General features: G+C 58.5%; 2 protein-coding genes across 15 annotated transcripts in view; one reads left to right on the top strand and one right to left on the bottom strand.

The window, feature by feature from the left end:
• Nucleotides 1–1,195, bottom strand: part of LOC113897744 (uncharacterized protein KIAA1522-like) — a 16,794-nt gene extending 15,599 nt beyond the window's left edge. The window contains exon 1 of the mRNA XM_027550694.1: nt 1,143–1,195. Within this exon, the coding sequence (XP_027406495.1) occupies nt 1,143–1,195 (53 nt within the window). The remainder of the gene's footprint in view (nt 1–1,142) is intronic.
• TNK2 (tyrosine kinase non receptor 2) overlaps nt 1–25,537 on the top strand; it is a 25,765-nt gene extending 228 nt beyond the window's left edge. Inside the window, exons 1-16 of one of the 14 annotated variants that reach the window (XM_027537059.1) lie at nt 2,739–3,144; nt 6,508–6,688; nt 7,685–7,755; nt 9,791–10,012; nt 10,930–11,082; nt 11,531–11,808; nt 13,250–13,376; nt 13,779–13,925; nt 14,007–14,101; nt 19,134–19,328; nt 20,551–20,642; nt 21,196–21,315; nt 21,954–23,299; nt 23,401–23,496; nt 23,659–23,786; nt 24,784–25,537. In XM_027537059.1, coding sequence (XP_027392860.1) covers nt 3,067–3,144; nt 6,508–6,688; nt 7,685–7,755; nt 9,791–10,012; nt 10,930–11,082; nt 11,531–11,808; nt 13,250–13,376; nt 13,779–13,925; nt 14,007–14,101; nt 19,134–19,328; nt 20,551–20,642; nt 21,196–21,315; nt 21,954–23,299; nt 23,401–23,496; nt 23,659–23,786; nt 24,784–24,790 — 3,336 coding nt within the window. In that variant the 5' untranslated portion in view covers nt 2,739–3,066 and the 3' untranslated portion in view covers nt 24,791–25,537. Of the gene's footprint in view, nt 1–2,737; nt 3,145–6,507; nt 6,689–7,684; nt 7,756–9,790; nt 10,013–10,929; nt 11,083–11,530; nt 11,809–13,249; nt 13,377–13,778; nt 13,926–14,006; nt 14,102–19,133; nt 19,329–20,550; nt 20,643–21,195; nt 21,316–21,953; nt 23,300–23,400; nt 23,497–23,529; nt 23,791–24,783 lie in introns of those variants that run through there. The other 13 variants (XM_027537068.1, XM_027537075.1, XM_027537090.1 and 10 more) reach the window with 13 other exon arrangements.

Raw genomic sequence — 25,537 nt, 5'->3', positions numbered from 1 at the left:
GGACCTGATCGGTGGCTCTGAGGTCCTGGAGGCGGCCAGGGGCTGAGGGGAGCTGTGGGTCTGTGGTCAGTAAAGGTGCGGACCCACACCTGGCTCTCTGGGTCGGGGCGGGAGGGCAGCTGGTGGCGCTGCTCTGCGGAGAGGTGGCTCCTTGGAATGGAGGCTGGGCATGGGATTGGGGGAAGGGCAGCCGCAGGCACAGCGGGAGAGGCCGCTAACCAACCCGCTCTGCTCGGGCTGCAGGTGGCAGATGTGGGGTGCATGTGGGGCAGAGGACCTGGCCTTCCCCTGGCCGAGGCGCTATAACAGCCCCTGCCCTCCTTCTGAAGGATGTCAGAGGCCCGGCCCCTCAGGACGCAGGGCAGTGACGCTGCCGGTGTGCTGGAGCGGTGGGGGGCTGCGGGAGGGCTCTGCTCCCCTCTCTGGCCCTAAAGCCGGGAGTTTGGATTTCATGGGGGAGAGATCTGCATATCAGCGCCTGACTGGGGCTGAGGAGGAATCGCAGGTAAAGGGGCAGCCAGATAGCCTGGACCCCGAGGTCTGCTGGTGAGCTGAGGACAGCCTGTCAGGAGTGAGGAGTATCTATGCTTCTGGGCCCCAGGACAGATCCTGGGGGCTAGGAGGCTGGGTGAAGAATGGTGGTGTGTTTGTGTGTGGGGTAGGATGGGGAAAGTCAGTGGTGATGAATTTCTGTTGCTGACATCTGCTTCAGTGTCTCTGAGTCCTTAGGACCCAATTAAGCTGCCCTTTGGGCTTGCCTTAGTGCTGCATGGGAGCACTGGAAGCACTGCCAGGATATGGATTTAGTCTTTCACGGACACAGAGTCCGTGTGCCTGGACATTCCCTCTTACTGGCTTTATGAATCTGCATATTAAGCCAAATGTCCTTGTTTGCTTTGGAAAATATGATCAGGGTGTTTACGGGTCTGCCTCCCTTACCCTTGGAGATCAAGCACTTTCTCTTTTGGCCAATAGAGGGCAGTCACTGACAGGACAAAGCTGGGGAAGAAGGGTGCTGTTTTCCAAGGCTGGGAGAAAGGGGTCCAGAGCTAGTCGGAGCTCTGACCCCTGACCACGCTTTACTTTTCTTCACAGCCTCCTACAGCTGGATTGCTGAGCAAGCTGTTGAGGCTTGTTCTTACCTGACGTGCAAGGGGAGAATCAGGTCTGGGGTTCCAGTGAGTTTGGGACACATCTTTCTGGGCGGTTGTAATTTTCAATTCGGCCCTTCCAATCCAGTAGTTCCCCCAACTTTCGACAGAGGGAGTGATCCTGCTTAAATTGTCCCCTTTAAGTCAGGTGCCTGGGTTTCCTTCAGAGTGGTGCTTGGTGGGAGGTAGGTAATAGGTTTCTCTGTGCTGTGGGCATTGTGTGCCAGAGTTTAGGGGAAAGTTAGCTCTAGTGTGACTGCGACCTGACCTCCTCTTGTCCGTTAGCTGTGGTTCCATTCTAAGACTGGTGATTCACTGGGACCCAGGAGAGGCTGCACCTGGCTGGCATCATAAGTATTGGGTAGTGGGGGATGAGAGGGGGCTGGGAAAGAGGGACTGATTGCCTGGGGGTGTCCCATGCCCCCTCCTCCCGCCTTGGGTCAGATCAGGAAATGTCTGTCCCTTCAAGCACCTCCTTGCCAGGAAGGTCAATCACTGAGAGAGAGGCCCTAGAAAGAGCCTGGGATGCTGACTCCCCAAAACTCTCACCCCAGCTGCCTATTCCACCAGCCAGCTGGGGCTCCCAGAGCTGGTAGCCAGCTGGAGAGGGACAAGAGAGCAGTGTGCAAGAAACAGGGGCTCCCTGGGCATGGCTGAGGGTGGGGGCTGAGGGAGCCTGAGAGAACTTCCTGCAGCTGTCAGGTGTGTCTGGGGGCTGTAGTGAGGGGGGTGTAAGAGCAGCTGGCACCCTTGAGGAGGGCCAGAGGGATCAATTGTCAGCTCTAGGAACATGGGGGGCCCAGGGGGGTTGATGGAGTGATGCAGTTCCCTCTAGCTGGGGCTGTTGTCCCTGTATGTAGGTACTGTTCAGGAGACATCTTATAGCCTGGAATCCTATAGTTTTGGGGTGGAGCCATCACAGGGTTTAGGGGCTTATTTGTTTGTTTTGAGGGGGCTTTGGATCTTGGCCAGCTGGTCTGGGGAGGAGGCATCCTGGGTGATGTGCATAGCAGACAAGGGAACCCCAGGGGAGGGGGTGGAGATTCCTCACCTTCCCCCTCACCCCCACCCACCCTTGGCTGGACTGCCCCACTCTGGCAGGCTGCCAGACTCTTATTTCCGTCGGGCACCAGGGTAACAGGGCCACATTAGGGCCTGAGCCAGGAGACGCCCAGCCAAGGCTGGGGCTGGGAGATGGGGGAGGGTCTCTGAAGGGTCTGCATGCAAGGTCCAGGATTGACTTTCTGGTGTCCAGGCCCCCTCACTAGCCCTCAGAGCCCCCACACAAGCACATATGGGGGCCTCTTTGTATATTGCTGCTTGATTGACATGGCCCCCACCCTAAAATCCCAGGAGTTGTCTGCGACTATGGGGGCTGGGGTGGAAGCCAGAGACAGGGGGCCTTGTGTATGTGGAGGTGGGGGGGGCAGCGCGGGTGGCTGGGAGGAAGAGTCCCCCCATTCCCGCCGCCTTCTTGGCAGTGATTCAGAAAGGTCCTTTTTCAGCCAGTGTCAGAGCTGCTCAGCTGGGGAGGGAGGGAGGCGGAGGGAGGGCGGGCAGTCGGGTGGGGGAGCCCGGGAGTAGGGCTGAGCTGTGACCACTGCACTGAAGAGAAGACAGAGAGACAGGACAGAGGACCCAGGCTACAGCCACCCCAGAGAAGAACTAGCTCGTTCCTGCCAGGCTGGCCAGCTGTGGAAACAGCTGTAGAGTAGAGCAAAGGGAACCACCCTATTTTTCTACTGTATTCACCGCTCCTGGTGTGGACTCTGGGGGCCTCTGGGGCAGACCTCTGGCTAACCTCCCTTCTGGGCAGTACCTGCAGTTCAGGAGCTGAGACCACTGTCCCCCATCCCCCCCACTTCTCGGGCCAGAGCCCCGGTGACCTGGTCAGGGTGGGTCTTTCTCCGTGGAGATGCCAGCAGCTCGTCGGTTCCCGGGCCTCGAGCTCTCGTTCCCTCTTCTAGCCAGACTCCGGCGGAGACTGTACACAGTGAGTGGGGGGCTGGGGGCGGGAGTGGACAGCCGGGCCTGAATCAGCTCGTCAGAGCCAGCCCTGCGCTGAGGGCCAGCGAGAAGGACGGGGCGGGCTCGACAGGGTCTCAGGGCCTCTCTGCCCTGGTGGCTGTGTTCTTGGTGACGAGTGTGTCGGCAAAGTGTTGTGTGGGAAGTGTGTGTGCCAGCCACGAGAGCTACACGTGTCAGACACAGGTGTGTAGACTGGGCTGTGCTGGGGGAAGCCAAGACACGGGCTGGTGGTGGGGTGTGGGGGAGCGGACTTGTCCAGGGTCACCCTGGGCTGGGTGGTAGAGACAGGGCTGGGACCCTGGCTGCCGCCTTCTTTTCCCCGGGATCCCAGTGTTCTCTCCCGTCTTCCCACACATGCCCCCCCCACGCAGAGCAGCCTGTTCCCAGGGTTGGGGAGCAGGGAGATTTGTTAGCTGGTGTTTCAGGAAAAAGGAACAGGCCAGACTGTGCTTTCTCAGAGACTTCTTCAGGGGAGGGGCCCCTGGGTCTCCCCCAGCCCTGACCACACAGGGCAGTTCTTTGAGCTGTTCTCAGGAGTGGCTGCCTCCTGCCCCCAGGAGCGTAGGGTTGAGGGGCCTGGAGCACTGGGACTTGAGGACTGGGGAGGACGCAGTGGGGGTCTTCAGACCACCTGCTCTGGTGGCCAGCCTCATCTTAGGCTGAGCCGTGTAGGGGGTGGGATCACTCTGCTCCAGGGACCAGGTAGTGATGATGGAGGTGCGAGCTGGCCCCGTCTGGTCACTCCATAGAGAGACACTGCCTGGGTTAGTGATTTTCACAGGGGTCCTTTGGGGCTTTCTTCTGGAAAGAGGTGGTGCCCTGCTCTCTTCAGTCCATACCCCCTTGTTTGTAATGGATGACTTTGTATGAGGATAAGTGAGTTAATCAGCCAAGTGCTTAGAACTGTCCCCAGCATCTGGTTAACTGTAGTTGAAGTGTTAGTTATTTTTATTTTTCTTAAATAAAGTTAATAGAAATACAACCTGTTTATTCTGTGTGTATGCACATGTGCCTATGTGTGTAGTCAGTTAACATAATGCCTCCTGTAATATAAAGGAAAATGGAAAGGAAATCAGTTACTGCTTCAGTTATGAAGCAGTCAGATCCTAAGACCTCAGGTAGAACCAGCGTGGAGGCAAAGATGTTGTCAGGCAAGTGCTGACTGAGAGGAGACATTTGAAATAGTAAGGGTGGGCTGTCTGCAGTGACCTCTTTCTGAATGGTGGACAACTTCTCATCTCCGAACAAAGCAAAAGGCCAGTTTCTCCTCAGTTTACACAGCAGTTCCATTCTAGGAAAATTCAGTCTATATTAAAATTAGAAAAATACTTTCTTGTTTGTGTATAAAATGGAATCTGATTCTCTGTTCAGATGACTATAAGTAAATTTTTCACCTGCATAAATTGAGTTGTATGGGATTTGTGACAGTATGAGAATCCCAGCACTCACTCACTGCCACTAGCGGTCCCCAACATATTGACAGCCAGACATGTTCTCTAGGGGGCTACCCAGGCCTCCTGAGAACCATGCGGGTGAATGGTTAGGGCTTAAAGTTTGGAAACCCCCTTCTGGGCCGCCGCCTCAGTGGAGGAGCCAGGGTTTGAACTGAGGGCGTCTCGTTTCTGTCCGTGGCTCTTTGTACTGCCCAGGGCTGCCTGGGAAAGTCTGAGCTTCTGGCACTGGGCTGGCAGCTCCGCTGGGAACTGTGGGGGCAGGAGGCTCGCCCTGGGCCCAAGCTGTGAGCGCCTGCTCTCCCAGAGCGACCTGGGAGGAGAGCTGGGGGGACAAGCCTGCCTCCCAGTGGGGAGGAGGGGTTCTCGGAGCAGCTGGCCTTCTCCCTGGTCCCTGTCTTCAGCGGGGATTGAACACAGGTCAGGGCTAGGCCAAGCCCTCAGCTCCGAGGGGGTCTTACTCAGACCAGGATGGGTTTGGTGTCGGATGAGCCAAGCTGCCTAGCTTTGAGGGTGCCACTGGCCTCATTCTCTGGGCCCCAGGGAGTGTCGGTAGGAGCCCACTCCCTGGTGGCCCCGTGCCTGACTGTGACCTGCACGGAGTTTTGTTTGGCCAGCACAGTGTACACACGTGCTTGCGTGTGTATATTTCAAACTTGAATTAGTTGACATAGTTCAAAAGTCAGGAGAAAGATCTAATGTCAAGTGTAAACAAGGAACAGAATGGTGTGGGTAATGGGTGAGTATGTGTGTGGGGGGAAAACAAGTCTGGAAGAATGGGTAAAAGTCATTAACGCAGCTGACTTTGGGGACGGGCCGTGCAGCAGGCAGGGATGAGACTTTATTATGGCTTCATTGTGCCTTTTGGTATTTTACATGTGCCTATATTACCTTTTCAAAAAATTTTTTAAAGATATTTATTTGGCTGTGTCGAGTGTTAGTTGCTGCATGTGGGGTTTTTGTTTCAGTGCACAGGGTTCTCTCTAGTTATGACTTAGCTGCCCCGTGGCATGTGGGATCTTAGTTCCCTGATCAGGGTTCGACCCCGAGTCCCCTGCCTTGGAAGGTGGATTCTTAACCACTGGACCATTGGCAGAGTCCCTCAAACTTTCTTTAATGGTGAGATTTTACACACAGATTCCGATTTCTGGTATTTCTTTTAAAAATTGAAAATCTTTGACACCACTAGGCCACAGCCTGTTGTGACAACTGTTGACTGTAGCTGAGCCACACTGCCTCCCTGGGCTGCGGCTGCGAGCCCGCCCTGGCCTCCACCCCTCTTTCCCTCCAAGCTCCTGTGGTTCTGTGTGGTGCCTGGGGAGTGGTTTTTGGACCAGAGGAGAAGCTCCTACAGTGTCAGGCATTGGGAGGAACATGCTGGAGCTCATCTAGTCCCTGTGGGGTCCCTCAGATCTGCAGAGCTCTTGGATGGGTCTCAAGGGACACTGCACCCCCCCCCCAACTTTTTTAAGTAACATTATGAATAAGAATGTATGTATTTTCCTGGAGATCCAATCGATATTTTCATCAGATTTTTATAGAGTTTGTGATGCCAGGAGAGTCGAAGAGCCAGTGGGGAACCAGAGGACAGAGTTTGATCTCAGGTCACTCGACCACAGGTGACAGATTTAGGGAGTAAGACCCTGACTCCAGGGCCTGGGCCATGTCCCAGGTACCCTGATTCTACCCCTGTTGCCATAGGAAGCAGGACATGGCTGCAGGCTCTTACGACGTGCAGCTGTTTGGGGGAGCAGGACGGGGGTTTGAGTCCTTCCCTGCAGCACACAGTAAGATGTGGGTGAGCCCAGGCCAGTAGCAGGGCCGCGTGTTACCTCCCTTCCTTCTGCAGTCCCTGAGCAGCTCTTCTGTTCCCACAGAGGCTGGGGAGCAGCAGCATGCAGCCAGAGGAGGGCACAGGCTGGCTGCTAGAGCTGCTGTCCGAGGTGCAGCTCCAGCAGTATTTCCTGCGCCTCCGCGACGACCTCAACGTCACCCGCCTGTCCCACTTTGAGTATGTCAAGAACGAGGACCTGGAGAAGATCGGCATGGGCCGGCCCGGTAGGTGGGGGTGTGGCCTTGCCCATCGTCACCCACAGACCAGTTACCTTGTCTGTCCTCAGAACTGCCGGCCTCGTGGGAGAGCCCTCCTTGCTTTGTTCTGAGTGGCAGAGCTGAGAGCTCTCACTGCCTGTCCAAGATCCGCCCCCCCATCTCCCCAGGTGGGGCTTAAAGCTGTGCACAATGAGTGTGCAGTGGTGAAGGTGAATTGCAGTTGGAGGAGTCTGACTTAAATTTCTAGCTACTCAGGATTAACAACACACTGAGTTTTGTTTGTGCAGACATACGTAGGCTGTATTTCTTCCATCTCCTCCTCGTTTGTAAATTGAGCCTGTGCCAAACACCCGGAGGGCTAGTGTCTGGAGGTCTGTGGAGAAGGAAAGATAAAAACCCTCAGATGGGTTGCTGCCTTTCTCCTGATCTGTCCCTTTCTCTCCTCTCTCCTACAAAGATCTGTTCTATAGGCTAACTTCCCCTCCCCCCATGTGTTTATCCTAAAAGTACTGACTGTAGCTTCTAGAAGTCATGGTGTTCCTTGTAGAACGTTAGCAACTTTTTACTGCATTCAGCCTAAAATAGCTAAATAAGTGATAATGTGAGAATTTAGATACTGATTTACGCTGCTTGTAGCCTAGAGAACTGACAGTTAATGCCAGGAACATAATACAGCCTTATGGGAGAAAAACTCAAAATTGAAGAAATTCTATCCATCACCTTGACTTAACTATTTTTTCTTGAGAGTTGACATAAGAGTACTGCTGTTCAGTTTTGGTGGTTAAACACTCCGTCCACTTGGAGAAGAATTGCCTGGAAGTGGGACGCAGTGCCCATCTGGTTAATGGCGGCCGGGCCCTGGTGGTGGGGACGGCTTGTTCCTTGGCGTTGCTGCGCTGCGCACTGTCTAGTGGTGGCCTCCCCCAGGAGGACGAGGAAGCAGCCTCTGTGGGGGGATGAGCGCTTTAACAGCATGGGTTCCCCTTCCCCCCTGCCCCGCAGGCCAGCGGCGGCTATGGGAGGCCGTGAAGAGGAGGAAGGCCATGTGCAAACGCAAGTCCTGGATGAGCAAGGTGGGTGGACTGGGAAGGAGGTGGGAGTGGGGTTTCATCGGGGCGCCTCTGACGTCACCTGGGAGCCTTCCCTCTCCCCGCGGTGTAATCTCACACTTTGTACAGACCTCCTCCTCCGGGGTCTTATCAGGCAGGGTACTTGTAGAGCTGCCCGGCTAAGTGTCTGTCTCCGCTGGAGACGGTGCTGAGTGGCCTGTATGCAGCCTTGGCTCCACGTCCCCTCCCGCTGGGTGGTGGTGCCGGGCATGGAGCAGGCGCTTGTTGACAAGTGCTCTGTAACTTGAGCCCTTGCGCTGAGTGTTGGGGCCGCTGTCCAGTATGGGGCGGTGGGACTGTCTGGACCCAGGATGGCTTTGCTTCCCTCCTCCCCCACCTTCCTAGTCTGTGGAGGGTTTCTCTGGTCTACTGGCCTCCCTGACAGCTTCCTTCCCCAAGGCCTCCCCCACCCCCCTTTCTCTAATTTGGGTCTGTGGAGTGGTGAGTCCCAGGTCTGACTCAGTGGAACTTTGCCCATTGTCTGGAAGACAATGCGAGAGGAAATGAACCAGCCGGGCCTTCCCGCCCCACTTCTGGCCTCAGGGTTGGGTGGGGGGTGGGCAGTACCAAACAGCTGGACCTGGGATTGGGCAGCAGAGATTTCCTGGCTGTGATCTGGCAAAGGGGCTGTGTCTTGGGATCTTGTAGCCTTTTCTGGGGACACTGTCCTGGTCCCTTGCCCAGGTTTTCAGGAAGGATGAGTGTGTTGGGGTGGGTGAAGGCAGGAGAGAAGAGTTGTGCAGTGTGCAGGACTCAGGGGTCTTGGATCTACCTCCGACTGACTGGAGGTCTCTGGGCCAGTCAGTTGACCTCTCCAGATTTGAGATATGTGGTCGGTAAAACAGTGCCAGCCACACTGCCCAGCTCACCTCAGAGCCTTGGGGAGGATCCCTTGAGAAAAAGGCTGTGAAGGGCTTTGTCAGCTGAACGTGGCTTGGAATGGAAGAGATTCCAGTTGCTGGGAGGAAAGATGGAGCAGTGGTGAGAAGAGGCCCTCAGATTGGAGACCCCTTCACCCTGTACAGACGAGACTCTGCCAGCCTTGGGGGCAGGTGCCCAGCTGAGCAGAGTGTGCTACCTCAAGGGCTTTGCATGCCCTGGTAGGGTGGCCATGTTAAACTGTCAGAGCTGCTCTGACTCTCAGGGCTTCCCTCTTGTTCCCTGACCTTTGGCCCCTTCCCTCCCAAGCTCAGGCTACAGAGTCCCCCAACCTTCCTTCTTTCTGAGCTCTCAGCTCTGGGCCTCTCTCCAGAAGCCCAGCTGTCTTCCCAGGCCCTTCCCCAGCAAGGCCTTGCTTCATCTTCACCCCCTCTCCCCATTCCCCCACCCCCACCCCATTACACACACACAAACACACACACACACACACACACACACACACACACACACACACACTCTCTCTCTCTCTCTCTCTCTCTCTCTCTCTCTCTCTCTCTCTCTCTCTCTCTGTCTCTCTGTCTCTCTCTCTCTCTCACGGTCCAACCTCAGGCTCAAATTATCCTCTCTCCTGGCAGGATGAAGGGCAGCCGACTCCCTGGGGAGGGTGGAGACAGACAGCGCCAAATGGGCAACCCAGAGAAGGGGCCAGGGCTAAAAATGGATGGGAGGTGTTTGTGAGGGCCCCTGAGGCTAAAGCCCATCTGCTTGGGTGAGGGGCTGGAGTCTGTGCTGGGCAGGGGTGCAGAGAGGGACAGGTGGGGTGGAGGGGGGTGCCTTTGAGCTGTCCCTGACCCCACAGCTGGGTGTGGGGCCACAGCAGCCACGGGCTACACTCCTGTAGTCCATTTCTGGCACATATCCTGAGGCCACCCTGAGACCGTGGGCTCCCATTTGGTGGTGTGGTCAGGAGGGGACATGGGCCTCCAGCCAGGCTGTCTCCTGGAAGTTTGGCAAAGCCAGTACCTGTGTGGAGGCCTCACCGAGGACCAAGTGGGGCAGGACGGAATGACTGGCCCTGGGACCTCAGGGTTCCATCTGGCCCCCGACTGCCTTCAAACAGGTGTTCAGTGGAAAGCGGCTGGAGGCTGAGTTCCCCCCTCATCACTCTCAGAGCACCTTCCGGAAGACCTCGCCCACCCCAGGGGGCTCTGCTGGGGAGGGGTCCCTGCAGAGCCTCACCTGCCTCATTGGGGAGAAGGACCTGCATCTCTTCGAGAAGCTGGGAGATGGCTCCTTTGGCGTGGTGCGCAGGGGCGAGTGGGACGCCCCCTCGGGGAAGACGGTGAGCTCCCTGGGTCCTTGGGGGTGTGGTGGAGGGGCAGAGGCCCTGCTCTGCCCTCCAAGGTGGATCGGTCCCCTCCACTCGGATGTGAAGGGGGCTGGGCACAGATCCAGAGTGGCTCACCCTGGAGTCCATGCTCAGGGTTAACTCGACACAAGGGTTTCTTTTTCAGTTATAAAACTGTTTTACTTATCATAAAAGTTTGAAAACTCTTTTAAAAATTAAAATTAAAAAATATCTGTTTCCCACCACTCAGAGGAAGCCAAGTTAGTGTTTCCACCTGTTTCCCCCCCTCAGGCATTTTATTGAATTTCTTCAAGATACAGATTTCAAACACAGCTTTTTAACTCTTGCCCTTTTGTCTTAGTATTGTATCTTTAAAAATTTCCCCAGAGGGATAGATAGTACGTGTGCAGTAAAGCACACAGTTTTTGAGCGTACAGCTCAGTGAATTTTCACATACGCACGGGCCTGTGTGACCATTGCCCAGATCATGGTATGGGACATCTCTCTTGCCCCAGGAGGCTCCTGCACCTCTTCCACTGGGCGTCCTCTTCCTTCAAGAGAAAGCCACTGGTCTGACTCCTGTCACCATAGCTTAGTTTTATGGCATTATATTTAAAGCATTTACTTTCCACACCAAAAACATCTTTTTATTTTAATATTTTAATATTCTATCATCATACCAGTCATCTCTTTCCTTATCATTGCCACTTAACCTGGGCATGCCCTCACGAAGGGGAGGCCCAGCTCATGGCCTTTGGACGTCAGCCAGCTGCCCTCCCCATGCCAGGCCACGGGCGCCTGGGACAGGCTCACCCAGATGAGCAGACCTGAGGCAGGAGGAGGAGCAAGCTGGCCCAGTGGGTTGGGACTGGGGTCTGTCCTGACTCCCTGCAATCCCTTGCTCTGGCTAGGTGAGCGTGGCTGTGAAGTGCCTGAAGCCCGACGTGCTGAGCCAGCCGGAGGCCATGGACGACTTCATCCGGGAGGTCAACGCCATGCACTCGCTTGACCACCGAAACCTCATTCGCCTCTACGGGGTGGTGCTCACACCGCCCATGAAGATGGTGCATACCGTGGGCAGAAGGGGGCTGGGGACAGGGAAGGGCCTGTGGTCTTGGGCCCCCAGGCCCCCCTCACCTCCTGCTAGTGCTGCGGTCACTCCTTCCTGACGAAGGTCCTGCTTTGGTCCCTCCACCCCCAAGTGGCAGAGGGGTTCCCAGGCCTGCCCTGCTGACTGTGCAGCCAGACCTCTCTTCCCTCTCCGGATTGTGCTTGTGTTCTCTGGCAAAGAGTTGCACCTATGGGCGAGCCTGGCCCCAGAGTTTAGTTTTTGGCATTGCTAAAAGCTGGGCCCCTTTGGGTGGCTTCTCTGGGCCTCAGTTTCCCATGTTCCCTGGAGGGCGAGGGCCCCGGAGGACAGGTCAGGAAGGAGCATGGCAGTGGCAGGCCTTGAGGGGAGGGGCAGGGCTCAGCCATGCTTATGCCTCCTTCCCTCCTCCCCTGCGGCCTCAGGTGACAGAGCTGGCACCTCTGGGATCATTGTTGGACCGGCTGCGCAAGCACCAGGGCCACTTCCTGCTGGGCACCCTGAGCCGCTACGCTGTGCAGGTGGCTGAGGGCATGGGCTACCTGGAGGCCAAGCGCTTCATCCACCGGGACCTGGCCGCCCGAAATCTGCTGTTGGCCACCCGCGACCTGGTCAAGATAGGGGACTTCGGGCTGATGCGAGCACTGCCCCAGAACGACGACCACTACGTCATGCAGGAACATCGCAAGGTGCCCTTTGCCTGGTGAGGGGCAGGCGCTGCTGGCTCCCAGGCCCTGGACCCAGCCCCGCCCTAGTCCCTACACACCCAGGCCTTGGCGCTTCCAGGGCCTTCTGTACCTCCACTAGGCATTGTGTCTTCTGGGCCTGGCTTCCTTTCTCGTGTGCCCATCCATTCACTTATCCATCCAGAAATGCTTGTGGGCCCTCGTAGCGGGTGCTGGAACACACAGGGCTAAGTGCTGTGGGGATGCGGGAAGGCTTTGGGGAAGACCCAGTATTAAGCTCCTAAGACAGCAGAAGTCAGCCAGGCAGAGACTGGCTGGTGTGTTCCAGGCAGGGCCTTGTAGACTGATGAGAAATGTTCACCTGCACACTGGGCTGGTATCTGGCCCTGCCCTGGCCCCTGTGTGAGCTTATCCTGCGCTGAGACCGTCACGGGCCTCTGATATCAGAGGCACCTGGAGGAGCGTGGTCTCCTAGCTTTGGGGTGGGAGGAGTCGGTCCAGTTCTGCTTGCCAGAAAACCCTTCTAATCCAGGATATACGATCACCCTAATTAATTACTGACCTTATATCGAGGATGATCACACATCCTGGATCCTGCCTAATGTCCTCCAGTGATTAATAACACCTCTTTTCATAGTCAGGCACCCTGGTAAATTATAAGGTCACTTTGTTATGCAGCCCTCTTAAAACAACCCTATGAAGCGAGCAGACTATTGTTATTACCATTTCATAGATGAGGAATGTGGGTCTTAAGGAACATGATTTTACCTGTGTCCCTCCCTCCCACCCCCAACCCTCTACCCCCTCTTTGAATGGCTGGGCCAGCTCTCGAGTCCCACAAGACATCTCTGATTCTCCCCCGAGGGCACTTCCTCCTCACTTCTGGCACCGCAGTCCACCCTGGAGTGCTTGCCCCTTGCTGGCTTCACTGCAGTGGCATGTTTCTTCCTCGCCCCGGAGGGCATGTGGGGACGTCTGGGGACACCACTGTGCCTCTTCCCACCCTTTTTGGTTCTTCTTCAGGCCCTGTCCAGATTTCCCACCCACACCTTCCTGCTGAAATGGCCTAAATCCTAGGATCCTGCCCCAAATCTGGAAATTGTCATCCTCCCACCACAATTAGAAAACAGCCTGGGATCTTATCCCCGCCCCCCTTTTGCCCCTCCTGGAGCCTCTGACCCTCCTCCTTGCCCTGCTTCCCTGTGGGAATGCCCCCCCTCTTCCTGCTCCAGGCTGCATGTGGACGAAAGACCTGAGCAGAGACGGTTGGGTCCACGACTGTGCACCCCGTAGTCTAGAAGGCCTGCCCTGTCCACTTCACACTGTGCCCCCAGTGCCTGCTGTGTGCCTGGGCTCTCAGAGCAACAGCAGGCTTGTGCAGGAGCATTTGGGGTCCACTGGGGCTGCTGCAGGGGCAAGGGTTCTCTGAGAGACCTGTTTGACCCGTGCCTCTGCCAGGTGTGCCCCAGAGAGCCTGAAGACACGCACCTTCTCCCACGCCAGCGACACCTGGATGTTTGGGGTCACGCTGTGGGAGATGTTCACCTATGGCCAGGAGCCCTGGATTGGCCTCAATGGCAGTCAGGTGAGGGGGCTGGGGTGGTGCTCCCCACCGGGTGGCCGGGGGTTGATTTGATCCCTGGCTCTCTGCCTGGCCCAGTTGGAAGTGGCTCTCACCTGTTGGAATCGCTGTGTCCAGTGCCCTGTGTCTGCTCGAACCCCTCAGAGAGCTGAGCGGGGAGCATGGCCCCAGTGGTGAGGAACAGACCAGCCTGGCTTGCTCGCGGTCCTCCTCTGCCATGGCCCTCTCTTTGGAGGCCGCAGACCTGGGGGTCAGGGTCTGAGGCCTGGGGATCAGGCACAGGTGGTCTTTGCGGTGCAGGCATGGCAGACTGTGGTTCCAGTGGTTCCGTGACTGGGGGACATGGAAGATGGGGGTGAAGAGCCAGGTGCTCTGCTTGTCCTTAAACTGCCCCTCCACCCCCAGATCCTGCATAAGATTGACAAGGAGGGGGAGCGTCTACCCCGGCCGGAGGACTGCCCCCAGGACATCTACAATGTCATGGTCCAGTGCTGGGCTCACAAGCCCGAGGACAGACCCACGTTTGTGGCCCTGCGGGACTTCCTGCTGGAGGTGAGGCAGGTGTGCCCACAAGGGCAGGGGTATCTAAGCAGAGATCAGCCTGGGGCGGGCAGTGACTGGTGTCTCCCCCAGGCTCAGCCCACCGACATGCGGGCCCTTCAGGACTTCGAAGAACCTGACAAGCTGCACATCCAGATGAATGATGTCATCACCGTCATCGAGGGGAGGTAGGGAGCCTGGGGTCTGCGTCCCACTGCCTTGAAGGACTCAGCCAGGAGGCGTCTGGGGCCCGAGAGCTCCTCTGCCCCTCAGGCTGTTGTGGCAACACCCTGGCTCCTGCAGCGAGATGGAGGGCAGGCTTGGGTCCCCTCCTGAGTGTGAGGAGTGAAGTATGCAGGTGCCGAGGCATACAAAGGGCTTTCCCTTCCTGGAGTCTCCTCCACCCTTTGCCCACTAGGCTTCAGCTGCGGCTCTGCAGTGGGCCATGCTACCACTGTGGGTAGGAAGGAGCATCAGGGCCTGGGGCCCAACTGGGGACTCGGGGGCTCCTTTTACCCTCCCCCACCCTCCTCTTCCCCTCCTGTCAGGATAAGGACTCTGGACTCTCACCTGGGCACCCTGCAGTAGCCCAGAGCAGCCCCGCCTTTTCCTGGCAGCCTCTGCCCTCCACTGAGCCCGTAGCTCCCTCCGAGGGCTCCTCTCCATCCTCTGCTAGGCCTTTTGTCCCCAGCTGCCCTCGCAGGGTCTCTTTCCTCCCTCCCCCTCACACCTGGCAGCACGTGTCTGCCCACAGGCAGCATCCCCTGAGTCACGTCTTCTACTTGCAGCCCCCGCAGTTCAAGTGGGCCTGCCTTGGAGGAGTCCCCACCCACCGCTCACCCCACCCTCTGTTATCTGATCCCTGGGATGTCTGAGGAACTGATTGAGGTGGGGCCGGCTAGAGGTGCCTTTGGGGTGGGGGCTGAGTATGGAGGAGCAGGGGAGGAAATCCCCTGGACCCCACACCCCAGTCCCCAGCTCCTCTGACTCAGAGCTGGGCAGGGATGGGGGCAGGGGCTTCCCACGGAGCCCTTTCTACCTGCACTTCAGGTTTGGGGTTTGGGGCCTTTGGAGAAACTTTGTTCCTCATGGGTGTTTGTTGAGAAGGGAGAGCTTCTGGGTCTGAGTCAGACTGATGACACAGGCCCCAGAGCCCAGGCTGTCTGTGGAGGAGCGGGACCTGCACCCCTGTGGCCCCCAGCATCTTCTCTCCAGGCCAGCATTCCGGCTTGGCAGTCTGGGGAAGGTTCTGGAAATAGGAAGATGAGGATGAGGGCCCTCCTGGAGGTGCAGGCAGGACCTTGGGCCAGAGCCTGAGCCTGCAGCCGTTCCCTCCTCCAGATGCCAGAACCCTGGGCCTGCACTCTCCTCTGCCCTGTAGATCCCAGGCCTTTACTCTCAGTAAAGGGCCCCTAGGCCCTTGCTCTCAGTGAGGGACCATGTGCCAGGGCCCAGTGTTCCCCAGGAGGTGACTCAGGGGCTTGGTGTGTCTCTGGGGCGTGTGTCTCTGGAGCTGGCACCCAGGGTCACCCCTGGAGCGAGGCGGGGGACAGGAGGCTCAGGGAAGCCGCTCCTCCTGGGAGGCCCCAGTGGGCGGGCCCCGCCCCCACCCCGCCCCCACCCCGCCCTTCCGTCCCGGGCTGCTGGCTCCGCTGCCACCGCCTGCCAGTGTGGGCTCATTGGGCTCTTCCTCTGGGGCCAGCAGTCCGACTTGGACCACAGCGCCTGCCGTGGGTCCCTGGAGCCGCTCAGGAGGTGGGAGGTGAGGGCAGGAGGCACGGCAGCCGGCGAGGCTTGGGGAGTGGGCCGTGTGTCAGTAGTGCCAGGGCTTGAGCTGCCGCCTCGTTTCCTTGGGTCCCAAGTGCGTGTTTGCCTGGCTCTGTCTCCATGTCTTCGGGTGGATGGGCTGTCTGTGGGTGTCCCTTTGGGTCCTCGGGTCCCAAGTGCGTTGGTTTGCCTGGCTCTGTCTCCATGTCTCCGGGTGGATGGGCTGTCTGTCTGTGGGTGTCCCTTTGGGTCCTTGGGTCCCGAGTGTGTGTGTTTGCCTGGCTCTGTCTCCATGTCTCCGGGTGGATGGGCTGTCTGTCTGTGGGTGTCCCTTTGAGTCCTCGGGTCCCAAGTGTGTGTGTTTGCCTGGCTCTGTCTCCACATCTCCGGGTGGATGGGCTGTCTGTCTGTGGGTGTCCCTTTGGGTCCTTGGGTCCCGAGTGTGTGTGTTTGCCTGGCTCTGTCTCCACATCTCCGGGTGGATGGGCTGTCTGTTTGTGGGTGTCCCTTTGGGTCCTTGGGTCCCAAGTGTGTGTGTTTGCCTGGCTCTGTCTCCACATCTCCAGGTGGATGGGCTGTCTGTCTGTGGGTGTCCCTTTGGGTCTGGGTTTGTGCATGTGGGTCTCAGTCTGTTTCTCCATCCTCCAGCAGCCTGGCTCTCAGCTCTCTCACATCTGTGCTCTTCTGTTAGACTTGGATTCCTTCTTGCCGAAACTGTCTCCTAGCCACAGTCTGGGAGCACCCTTGCCCCTGACTCTGACCAGTTCTTTAGACTCAGTGCTTCTCGAGGTATCAGGCAGTGGACAGAGAGAGGACACCAGATGTTCTGTGAGCCCAGCTTGCGAGGCTCTGTCTAGACTGAGAGGGATGGGTGAAGACCGCTCTTCTCCAGTGCGTCTTTGGAGGCTAGGATGGCTGACAGAACTCTGATGTTCTGTTTCCACCAGCCAGAGAAGGGAAACAGAGGTGTGGGGGAACAGAGGTTTTGAAATCCATTGTGCTGGTCCTTGGCCTGGCTGGTGCCTGGAGCCTCTGCTTCCTCTGGTAGGCGAGGGAGGAGGAAGCAAAGGCTGTGTTGTCCCTCAAGGCCAGGGGCTGCTGGGGACACCCGGAGAGAAGCGCTCAGGTGGTGTTTAGAGCACTGTTTAAGCCACGTTTGTCAGCCATTTCTAGGCTACCTAGGCTGGGACTGAGGTTTCCAGGGACTGGTCCCCAGTAGGACTGGGGCAGCCTTCAGTGGTTCCTAATCCAGGCCCCGGTTCCTGGCTGCTGCTTCATATCTCGCCTGTCCCAGGATGCTGTGAGGCCATCCTGCTGGAGATGCTGGTTTGCTTCAGGGACTGTGCCCTCCTGTTGCCATGGAGACTCTGGGCTGAAGGGAGGTGTGGCCAGAGCAATCTGGGTGGGAAAGGCTGACCTGCTTCTCCTGGGCTGATGGTGTCTCCATCCCACAGAGCCTTGGAGGGCGGGGGAGGGGACTGGGAGCAGTGGAACGTAGCATTGGCCACCTCGGGAGTTATATTTGACTCTCCCTGGGAGGATGCTGCTTCCGTGCTTAGGATGTGGTTCCCAAGTATGTTTCCTACACATACTCTGCACTCCCCACAGCCCCCACCTGTAGCAAAGCCTTTTTTGAGACTTGGTGTCAGGACTCCCAGCAGTGACAAAGGATCCCTTCCTTCTAGGCCTGGCTCTTGTCTTGGCCATACAGGTAACAAGGAAGGTAGGCTTAGTCTGCTCTCCCCTCTCAGAAGTGGGTCCAGAGGAGGCTTCCAGGTGAGGGGCTGTGTTAGCAAAAGGGAAGGAGTGGAGGGAGTGACCACCTGCCCCCCTGGGTGGTCGTGATTCCGGTGTGAGTCTGTTCCACTCTGCACTGCTTCTCCAGCTCAGTTAGTGAGCATCTCTGGAGAGGTGTGCAGAGCAGAATCCAGCATCCAGCTGCTGGGTTTGGTGTCTGAGGCTGTTCCGCGGAGGGGCCCATGAGACCCGGGGGCCTGTGGGTGTTGGGGGGAGGGCAGCATCGGGGGCTGGGTGCCAGGCCCTCCCCTCTATGCCTCTTTGGCCTCAGCCAGCCTGGAGGTGGGGTGGGGAGGGGATGTGCTCCTCTCCTTGGAATGGCCCTGCTATTTTTGGATGGGCTTTGTCCCTTCCCGGGTGTTGTCCTCTCTTCTTCCTTCCCTTCCTGCCCTCACCCCCGAGAGGCACGGCGGTAATCACAGGGTTGCTGTGTCTGTGGTGGCTGGGCAAGCAGCCTTGTTGGCAAGGAGGCTGGGCCCTCAGCCCTCCCCTTGCACCTCCTAGCTCCCCCAGAATCACTGTGCTCATGGGCCTCACTGCCTCCGTCCTGCTTCCACCTCCCCCAACCCTCCGATCTGGCTGCAGATGGGAGGAAACCTTGCTCTATGCCCCTGGTGTGGACAGGTAGTGTACGGGTAGGGGGCTGACAGTGAAGGGACACAGCTTGGTGCCACATGGACCCCCCCTACAGCTGCAGGAGGCCCTCCCCACCTCTGCCGTTGCCCAAAATCTGGGCCTGTTCCCAGTGTGAGCGATCTCAGCAGCAGGTGCAGGAGCCTCGGGGCTGTTGACTCTTTGGCTTTCGAAGCATCCAAGAGGGCATTTTGTTCTTTCCTGCCCACCTGGCCCGGCTTCCACCGCCGACCCCAGGCCCGGACCTAGGCTGTGCCAACAGAGTCTGTCTGAAGTCAGAGTGAGGGGCTGGTGGTCCCACAGTCCAGCCACACTGGGAGGCTGGGGTCCCTCCTGGACCCCTTGTTTAAGGCAAGGAGGTGGGTGGGGGTGAGAGCGAGGGTCCCACAGTCCTGGCAGGAGGTGGTGGAAGGCCCTGGAGATACGTAAACCTTGGGTTGCCCCAGGTGCTTCCAAGCTTCTGAAGGAGTACCTGCCTGCAGGAGGGATGTGGTTGGAGGGCTTGGCCCCAAGCCCAACGCTAAGGCCGTGGTGCTCCTTTGGGCCCCTGCAGCTTAGAGCTCCTGGAACCAGGTTGAAGAGTGAAATTGGGTGGCCAGGGGAGGACAGGGGCTTAGGCCTTGCCAGGGGAGAAGGGAGGTGAGGTGGTACGGTGAGAAGAGTACGGCTTCACAGACTGACAACTGGGTTTGAATCCTGGATCTGCTGCACTCTGGTAACTGTAGGCAAGTTGTGTTACTTGTTTGAACGTGTTTCTTTATTTCTAAACTGGAGGAAAAGCTGTCTGGCCCATCTGAGTCGCTTAGGGTAAGGCTCTGTGCTAACGCCAGGCCCTGTACTGGGTGAGTGGCAGATCCTGGGGGGCTGCTGGTGGGCTGCTCTGATCCTGGGGCCCTCACCCTGATGTTCTTTTCCGCTGAGGTGGTCAGATACCATGGTGCAGAGAGCTTGGTATGAAAAGGGTCCCGTCCTTGGGACCTTCCACCACACCCTGGCATTTACCACATCACCTCTGTTGGGCAGGGCTGAGAATTACTGGTGGCGTGGGCAGAACACGCGGACGCTGTGCGTGGGGCCCTTCCCTCGCAACGTGGTGACCTCCGTGGCTGGTCTGTCAGCCCAGGACATCAGCCAGCCACTGCAGAATAGCTTCATCCACACGGGGCATGGCGACAGTGACCCCCGCCACTGCTGGGGCTTCCCTGACAAGATTGATGAGTGAGTACTGGTGGGGTACCACATGGGGGCTCCAGGGCCAGCAGCCCTTCTCCGGGCACTCAGGCTCTCCAGGCCTCCAAGGTCCCCATTACAGCCCTGGGCCAAGGGTCTCCTGTCCTAGGCCTTTCCTTGCAGGCAGGCCTGAGGTTGCAGCTTCAAAGGTTGGACCAAGTCTTCCTTTGGTGGAAGGGCCTCTAGGGCCTGCACCTCTTAAGTTCTCCCTGAAAACTGACCTTAGGAAAATGGACTTGGAAGTAGCCTTTGGAAGCAGTTAGTAGGAAGCATCTCCTGATCCCCAGTACTTGGTGGCAGTTTCCCTTCTTCTGCTGGAAGCACCCATGTCCTAGAGACGGAAGCTGCTGGCTCAGGCCTGAGAGGCAAGGTGCAGAAAAACTCCCTGCAGGGACACTCCAGAGGGCATTTAGGCAGCAGCTCGGAGCCCTCTGCCCCTCCCCACCCCACCCCACCCTGCTTACTCTACCTGGGAGGGGGTTCAGCTTCCTTTAAGCGAAAGGATGAGGTCATCTAGGGGCATCTGGGGAAGACACACAGGAGGATTAGTCACTTCCTGAGGGCCCTGCCCCAGGGAGCCACCTGGAGCTCCTCCTACTGGGACTCCAAGCCCCTGTGCCAACCCCACTGGGCTTCTGAGCAGTGCTTTCTTCTCCATCTTCTGACAGGCCTTGTCCCAAGGGGCGAGGTTCAGCCTGCCCTTCACCCCCTGCTCTGCACACCAGGACACTGAGCCCAGGGAGGGTGCCAGGGCTCTTGCCTCACCAGAGCCGGGGAGGGCCTGAGAGAGCTGGGGTTGCAGACCCCCTGCAGGAGGCGGCCGTGGCAGTGTGGCCTGGCAGCAGAGAAGAGAGTGGCAGCAGGTGGCTGCTGAGTGGGGGTGGGGGTGCCGTGGGGGTTGCAGAGGGCCAGCTCTACCCTTTCAGGGAGTACTTGGAGCCCATACAATCCTAGGCTTTTCAGCCTACACTCAGGAGTTCTTCCTCTGCCCCCTCTCCGTGGCACCCTCCCCTGGTCACTGCTGGATCTTTGGAAGGGAGCGCCTGGGAGCCAGAAGTCCTGTGCTCCAGACCCACGTCCATCAGGGGCTTGGACAGGACTCTTCTGTCCTCTGCCTGAGGCCTGGGCACAGGCCCAGCAACTCCCCCAGGGTGCCCTCTCTGCCACCACCCTACTTGCACCCATCTCTGACCCGCTTTTCTCCCCACAGACTGTATCTGGGAAACCCCATGGACCCTCCTGACCTGCTGAGCGTGGAACTGAGCACATCCAGGCCCACCCAGCATCTGGGCAGGGTGAAAAGTAAGGGTCCCCAAACCCTCAGTCCCCTAGCTCATCAGCTACCGAGCAAGAGGTGCTGCCTCCTCGGGCTACCCTGAGCCGGTTGGGTCAGGGCCACGGGGGACAGCTGTGTCCCTGGCTCCGGCGGGGAGTGGGGCGGGCGGTGAGAGGCAGTGGTATCCGCCGAGGTGGGCATCGTCAGTCTGGCCAGCGCTGGCCTGCCCTCTCTGCTTTCCTCCTCTCCCTCCTCCTCCCCGCCATGCTCAGATCCTGGCTCTCCTCACTGCCCCCTAATCCTGCTCTCCTTTCCTGAGCCAAAGCCACCCCCCAGGCTCCATCTTGGCTGGGAGCCTCATCCATCTCCCGGATCCTGGGCCCGTGGGTCCGGAACACAGTTTTCCCATCCTGCCGCCCCATTGCTTCCCATCGCTGCTGGGTGTGTGCGTTCACTCCCCCTATTCACTTTCTCTCTCTCTCTCTCCCCCCCGCACTCTGCCCTTCTCTCCGGCTCTGTCTCCCCTCCCTTGTCCTCTCCTGCTCTGCCCCTCTACTCTCCGCATGGCCTTTCTTGCAGGGGAGCCTCCACCTCGCCCTCCTCAGCCTGCCATCTTCACTCAGAGTAAGTGGGGCTGCTCCCGGTGCCTTGGCCCCCGCCCCCGCCCCCTCTCTCCTCTCACTCCTCTCCTTCTGGAAGGTACAGAGCCCTGGCCGGCCGGGGGAGGGGAGGTGGGCGTGTGCTGTGAGCTTCTGCGGCTGACCTGGCCCAGCATGCCTGCCCTTCCCCCCAACCCCCCAAAGCCTGGGCTTCTGGAATAAGAGTGTGGTCCTGGTGCCCACCGCCACCTCTGCCCACCATTGTGCAGCCCTGCCTCACTTCCTGCTGGACCTGCAGAAGCTGTGTCTGGGCTTTCGTGCCAGTTTGTCGGGAGCCCTGTCCTCTCTAAGGATGGCTCCTGTTGCCCTTGACGGTGGGAGATGGCCCATAGCCCCTGCCTGCACTAATGGTGTGCTGTAACGGAGTAGGGATTGCTAACCAGGGCCCACAGGGATTTGGGGTCTTGTGTCAATAGAGAGGGTATTGAAGCGGGCGGATGTGGGGTATTGCTTGCTCTAGCTGCAATGGAGGCAGGGGCTCACTGGCCCCTGTGGAGGGCTGCTAGCCCCCAGAGCAGGTTCTCCCCTCCTGTTTGGAAAGGGTCTGTGTGCACGGATGATTCTGGTGGCTGAGGGCTGCCCTTCCAGGGAATTGGGAGCTGGTAGAGATACTTGACTGTCTTCCCCATCCACCTGCCTGACGCTGCCTCCCTGTTGGGGTTCTCCCTTCCATCACAGAACCAACCTACGACCCCGTGAGTGAGGACCAAGACCCCCTGTCCAGCGACTTCAAGAGGCTGGGCCTGCGAAAGCCAGGACTGCCCCGTGGGCTGTGGCTCGCGAAGCCCTCAGCCCGGGTGCCAGGCACCAAGGCCGGCCGCGGTGGTGGCGAGGTCACGCTCATCGATTTCGGCGAGGAGCCTGTTGTGCCGGCCCCACGGCCCTGTGCCCCATCACTGGCGCAGCTGGCCATGGACGCCTGTTCCTTGCTGGACAAGACCCCGCCACAGAGCCCTACACGGGCCCTGCCCCGGCCCCTGCATCCCACGCCTGTGGTGGACTGGGATGCACGCCCACTGCCCCCGCCTCCCGCCTACGATGACGTGGCCCAGGATGAGGATGACTTCGAGGTCTGCTCCATCAACAGCACCCTCGTGGGCGCCGGGGTCTCTGCTGAGCCCAGCCAGGGCGAGACCAACTATGCCTTTGTGCCTGAGCCGGCGAGGCTCCTCCCCCCGCTGGAGGACAACCTGTTCCTCCCACCCCAGAGTGGGGGCAAGCCACCCAACTCGGCCCAAACCGCAGAGATCTTCCAGGCGCTGCAGCAGGAATGCATGCGGCAGCTACAGGTCCCGCCTGGCTCTCTGGTCCCCTCACCCAGCCCTGGGGGTGACGACAAGCCCCAGGTGCCCCCCCGGGTGCCCATCCCCCCGAGGCCCACGCGCTCGCGTGGTGAGCTGTCTCCAGTCCCCCCAGGTGAGGAGGAGATGGGCCGGTGGCCCGGACCTGCCTCCCCTCCCCGGGTGCCTCCCCGGGAGCCCCTGTCTCCACAAGGCTCCAGGACTCCCAGCCCCCTGGTGCCACCTGGCAGCTCCCCGCTGCCTCCCCGGCTCTCCAGCTCACCTGGGAAGACCATGCCCACCACCCAGAGCTTTGCCTCAGACCCCAAGTACGCCACACCCCAGGTGATCCAGGCGCCTGGCCCGCGGGCCGGCCCCTGCATCTTGCCCATCGTCCGAGACGGGAAGAAGGTCAGCAGCACCCACTACTACCTGCTGCCCGAGCGCCCGCCCTACCTGGAGCGCTACCAGCGCTTCCTGCATGAGGCCCAGAGCCCCAGAGGGCCAGACCCCACGCCCATACCCCTGCTGCTGCCCCCGCCCAGCACCCCAGCCCCAGCCGCCCCCACTGCCACTGTTCGACCAATGCCCCAGGCTGCCCCAGACCCCAAGGCCAACTTCTCCAGCAACAACAGCAACCCAGGGGCCCGGCCATCCTCCCTGAGGGCCACTGCTCGGCTGCCACAGAGGGGCTACCCCGGGGACGGGCCAGAGGCTGGGCGGCCTGCAGACAAGATCCAGATGGTGAGTAGTGGGCCTGGCTGCAGGGTGAGAAGGGGCGGGGGCCCGAGGGACCCAGAGGAAGGGGCCTGAGTGGTGCTGACGGGTGGGGGTGGTGTGCCCAGCTGCAGGCCATGGTGCATGGGGTGACCACAGAGGAGTGCCAGGCGGCCCTGCAGAGCCACAGCTGGAGCGTGCAGAGGGCTGCCCAGTATCTGAAGGTACCACCACCTCCTGCCCACTCTGGCTTTCAGGGACCCTGAAGACTGTTCTGCGGCTCTCCTCCCACTCTCTCCCTCCCTCCCCCCACCCCCCTCCTCTGCCCTGCCCTGGTCCAGCACCCCACCCCAGTGTGTCCCATGGCACCGCCCTCTGCTCCCCAGGTGGAGCAGCTCTTTGGTCTGGGTCTGCGGCCACGAGGCGAGTGCCACAATGTGCTGGAGATGTTCGACTGGAACCTGGAACAGGCCGGCTGCCACCTGCTGGGCTCCTGCGGCCCTGCCCACCACAAGTGAGCAAACCCTGCATCTGCCATCTTCCTGTCCCCGGGCTTCCTGGAGCAGCCCCCCTGGGAGTAGCCAACATGGCACGGCCAGACACAGGGCTCCAGGCAGGAGGAGGGAGGGGGTCCCAATCCCACAAGACAGGCAGTTCTCAAGGAAAACAGTTTCTCCTAAGCACGTTTGTCTTGACTTCATAGCTTCTTTGTTCAGATGAACTAATGAGTAAGAGGAATCAGAGCCACTCTGGTTGCAGGGAGCTTGCTTCCTAAGCAGGCTCTAGCGAGCAGCAGTTTAGGATCCAATAATTTAGACAAATACTTCTCACCTTCTCATTTCCTATTTGTGTTTAAAATAACACTTGAAGTTTTAATGCCTTTTTAAAGGAATGTCTAATAAAAAAAAATCCATTACTTTTCCTGTAAAAAATTTATATGTAATCTGACAAAATATATAGATGTATATTAATAGCAAACTTGATGTAGAGTATAAATACCAATGAAAGTTTTATTGAGTCAAAAGTGAACTTCTTCCCTGGGAGGTGCTGGCAGGGTGTGGGGTGTCAAGAGTCCCCTGGCAGGACAGCCTGGTTGGAGCCCAACGCCCTGCTCACATATGGTGTCAGCTTATGCTCCTTTCCTGATCTCTCAGGGTGCTCATCTGTAACATGTGTATCAGTGTTAGTTCCAAGCTCATAGAAATGGTTAGAAGAATTAATGAGGGATGCCTCTGTCATACCACACAGCAGGTGTCTGGCCCACAGGACGCTGTCCCTGAATGTTAACCGTTACCTTGTGGTCATTCTTACTCATTTGCATCAGTTAATGATACACGGTTAAAGAAGGCATCCAGGATGATAAATTCCAAAATTATTGCCTAGAACCACCCATTTTCAACCCCTTTGGCCTGCACCAAGAGGCCTTCTCGTACCTGCTTACCCTGGACCTTCCATCCTCTTGCACTGACCCCTGCTGACGGAGGGCTTTCTGATTGTTTCCCATCCTTTAGGCGTTGAGATGCCTGAAGAGCCAGAGGATCTGCCCTGAAGGAATCACTTAAGCTTGTCCATCTGAGGAGGGCGGGGAGACTCCCTGCCAGGCCTGGAGGACCTGCTGCATCCACGGCTCCCAGTGGCAGAGCGAGGCCACGGCAGCAGGAAGCTGGGACGCTGGGACCCCCACCCCGCCTGTCCCTCGCTCCCCCAGTGCTGACCCTGCAGCTCCAGAGCCTGTGCTGCCCCAGCCAAGGTGCAGGAGGGACCTGCCTCTGGGCTTCAGTCCCTGGTGGAGCCTGTGGCTAAAGGGTGTGGCCAGGCCTTGCCGGCGGGAAAGCCAGACTTGACCTTGGGCAGGGAGGATGTGTTGGCCATACAGAGAAGTGGACCAGGAAGTGGGTGGGGGCCCTTCACAGGGCTAGGCCCTTTCCAGGGAGCCCTGTCGAACAGAATGTGGCCTCACCATGGTCGTATTATGGGACTTGGCCGGTCTTAGGATCTTGTGCCTGAAAATAGCCTGAGGTGGCTCAGGTAGCAGAGCTAGGGTGCCAGTTTGTTCTCTGGCAGGGACCAGGGCCCTAGGGCCCAGGATTGGAAGGAGACCAAGGGGGCAGCAGCCCTGGAGGGACACCAGTGCTTCCTCTTTGACCCAGCTCTTCCCCTGTGCTGTTCCGTGTTTTCCCACCAGTCTCTGTTGCCAAAGTTGCTGCCCCAGCTATGAATATCTGCTTCTTCCAGAGAAATAAAGTTAGTTTCTATTTTATGTTA

Source organism: Bos indicus x Bos taurus, chromosome 1, assembly GCF_003369695.1.
Source record: "Bos indicus x Bos taurus breed Angus x Brahman F1 hybrid chromosome 1, Bos_hybrid_MaternalHap_v2.0, whole genome shotgun sequence".
Lineage (NCBI taxonomy): Eukaryota > Metazoa > Chordata > Mammalia > Artiodactyla > Bovidae > Bos > Bos indicus x Bos taurus.
The sequence above is the reverse complement of the archived record's forward strand: the minus strand, read 5'-3'. Positions and strand labels throughout refer to the sequence as shown.